The sequence below is a fragment of the Rhipicephalus sanguineus genome, chromosome 1 (genome assembly GCF_013339695.2).
Source record: "Rhipicephalus sanguineus isolate Rsan-2018 chromosome 1, BIME_Rsan_1.4, whole genome shotgun sequence".
Classification (NCBI taxonomy): domain Eukaryota; kingdom Metazoa; phylum Arthropoda; class Arachnida; order Ixodida; family Ixodidae; genus Rhipicephalus; species Rhipicephalus sanguineus.
Window position 1 is genome coordinate 102829522 of NC_051176.1, and position 2372 is coordinate 102831893.

At 48.9% G+C, this 2372-nt stretch overlaps 1 protein-coding gene across 1 annotated transcript; it reads right to left on the bottom strand.

Annotated features, from left to right (window-relative positions):
• Positions 1-208: 208 nt before the first annotated feature.
• LOC119394764 (fibroin heavy chain) lies at positions 209-1659 on the bottom strand. The gene is made up of 2 exons (XM_037662074.2): positions 1633-1659; positions 209-1209 (listed from the first exon to the last, which is right to left on the bottom strand). Exons 1-2 carry the CDS (start codon positions 1642-1644, stop codon positions 280-282), a joined length of 942 nt encoding a protein of 313 aa, XP_037518002.1. The 5' UTR covers positions 1645-1659; the 3' UTR covers positions 209-279.
• Positions 1660-2372: the final 713 nt, after the last annotated feature.

The window sequence follows — 2372 nt, forward strand, 5'->3', positions numbered from 1 at the left end:
TAAGTTTATCACAGCGTGAATGTAGTGATTAGCTGCTCCAACACTATAGATGAACGTTAATTCGCTCACTTACATTCGCCAAGCCTCTTCCCTCTTCAGTTACATAGCTTAATCAACCATGCGTATAAAATACATGCCATTCTGGTTCTTTTTTCTTAGGGTCAATATCTGTCGACGAGTAATTGACAGAAGTACAGAAGATATGATATTTATTTGGCTTTTACATACAATGTTTCTTTGGCAAGCATAGTCAGCTCTGCAAGATTGAGCCTGCATTTCTTAGACGACCACCTTTGTCTTGACCCCGGAGCTATGACTAGACGCTTCTGAGCCGGCAGCCTGCTTGTTGAAGGCGCTTCCATGGCTGCCTTGACCTTGGGCATGTCTAGAACCTTCGCTGGAACTTAGGCCGAAGCTCTTGGAGTCGCCATAAGAACTGCTGTGCCCGTACGAGCTACTGTCTGACCCTCCCACATTGTAGGCGAAGCTTCCCTGGCCAGCCTTGTGCCCACCAGCCTTGTTGGCGAATCCGGAGCCCGTCTGGAAACCCGAGTGGCCGGAAGCCGCTGACTGATGGCCAGCCCCAACGCCAGCTCCGATGCCTGAACCAGTGACAACAGGAGTTGCAACGAGTCCAGCACCTCCCGCGGGTCCCACAACAGGTCCTCCACCAACGACGACTTCGGAGCCGACACCAGCTCCGGGAGTGAGGACGGCGCTGGAACCACCGCTGGCACCAAGTCCAACGCCTCCCAGGTCTGCTGATGCTGCGCCGACGGCCGGGTTAATGCTCGCTGCTCCGTGCTGAAGTCCAAGTCCGGAACCGGCATTTACTCCAACAGCTCCATGGCCGGCCCCAGTACCATGACTGAGCCCGGATACTTCGGTTGCGGGACCGATTCCGAGACCGGAACCCAGACCTGCTCCTCCGACTCCGTGGCCGGCACCAACTCCAGAGCCTAGACCAACACCTGGGCTAAGGCCTAATGCCGGTCCAGCCACATGACCGAGACCAACGCCAGAGGCGCCAAAACCTCCCAAGCCTCCGGCACCGACGCCGTACCCGCACGGGCATGGTGGACAGCCAGGAAATCCATTGTTGCTGCCGAAGAACAGGCCTCGACCTTCCACTGCTGTCTCGTTCTTCTCCGTTAATTTTTTGCTGTCTTCAGCCAGCGCTGAAGAAGCCAGTACTGCGAACACAATCAACTGCAAAGAGAATGTTCGAGTTGTTTTTTCCGTTCAATGACCAAATGAAATACACATTTTCCCTGACTAACAAAATTTATTATACTTTTACACAGAAGCACGCCTAATGTTCAGGTTAAATCTGTACCTGCTAAATTGTCAAGGCTTCTAGGTATGTAGGTAGTCCTGGTCTTTCGTAAAGCAGGACACCCGACATATGTAATGTCGCTATAAACCTCGTTACGTTTGAGTATTTTTAGGAAATGCTCTTTATAGTAAAGACATCTCGTAACATAACATTTCCACTGGCTTGCTATTCAGATTTTTTCTGATAGCCTGACGTGAAACACACTGATGTAAAAAATCTGTCTGTATTGCATCGTGGTGTATACTGAAGAATAGTACCCACTAGAACGTTCTTCAAATGTAAAACCTAAGACTCACCGTGGTCTTCATTGTTGCTCCTGTAGTGCCTGGTGCTGTCTGAGCTGGTTGCCATACGATCCTTAAATATACAACCTGTCCTCACCGTACTTCTTGGTTGCGGTAGGTCTTCTAGCATTGTGTTTCGCTTTCAATTCGTAGAATGATTTCTGCCTGTTTCATGCGCCGTTGTGCTGCAAGAGTTATTGTACGTACATACTTCTGGCTCCGCATTCACACGAATGCAGCGTTTCGTAACCTCACCTGAGCAACAGTCCTCTCGCCTATCGGTCGTGTAAAGCGGAGCGGAGGAGACGTCAGCCAGAATTTAGATGAGGCTGCGTAGGTAGACAGAATAAATGCGGATGCGTAGTGTGTTTCATCCTCTGAAACAGACAAAAGCTCCCCGAAACTGATATTTCATTCAATTGCGGGTATACCTTTCTACTCAACACATTCCCTGAACTGACTACCTTCGCAACTATGGCTACAGTTTTTTTTTTAATGGCACTGTGGAATGACAATTGCTGGTGTGGACTGACACAATTGACTCGCCTGAAGCAACGTCGACACCACTATGCAATTGATTTCGTTCTAATTACCAATTAGTTCTTAGGAGAGGTGTACGGAATACGAGTTATGGAAATCTTACAATAGACGCAACGTCACAGTTATATGACTGAGCACGCTGAACAAAGAATAAATAAAAAGAAATAGAGTACAGCCCTTACTGGATGGCCACGTATACACTGGTCGGCTGT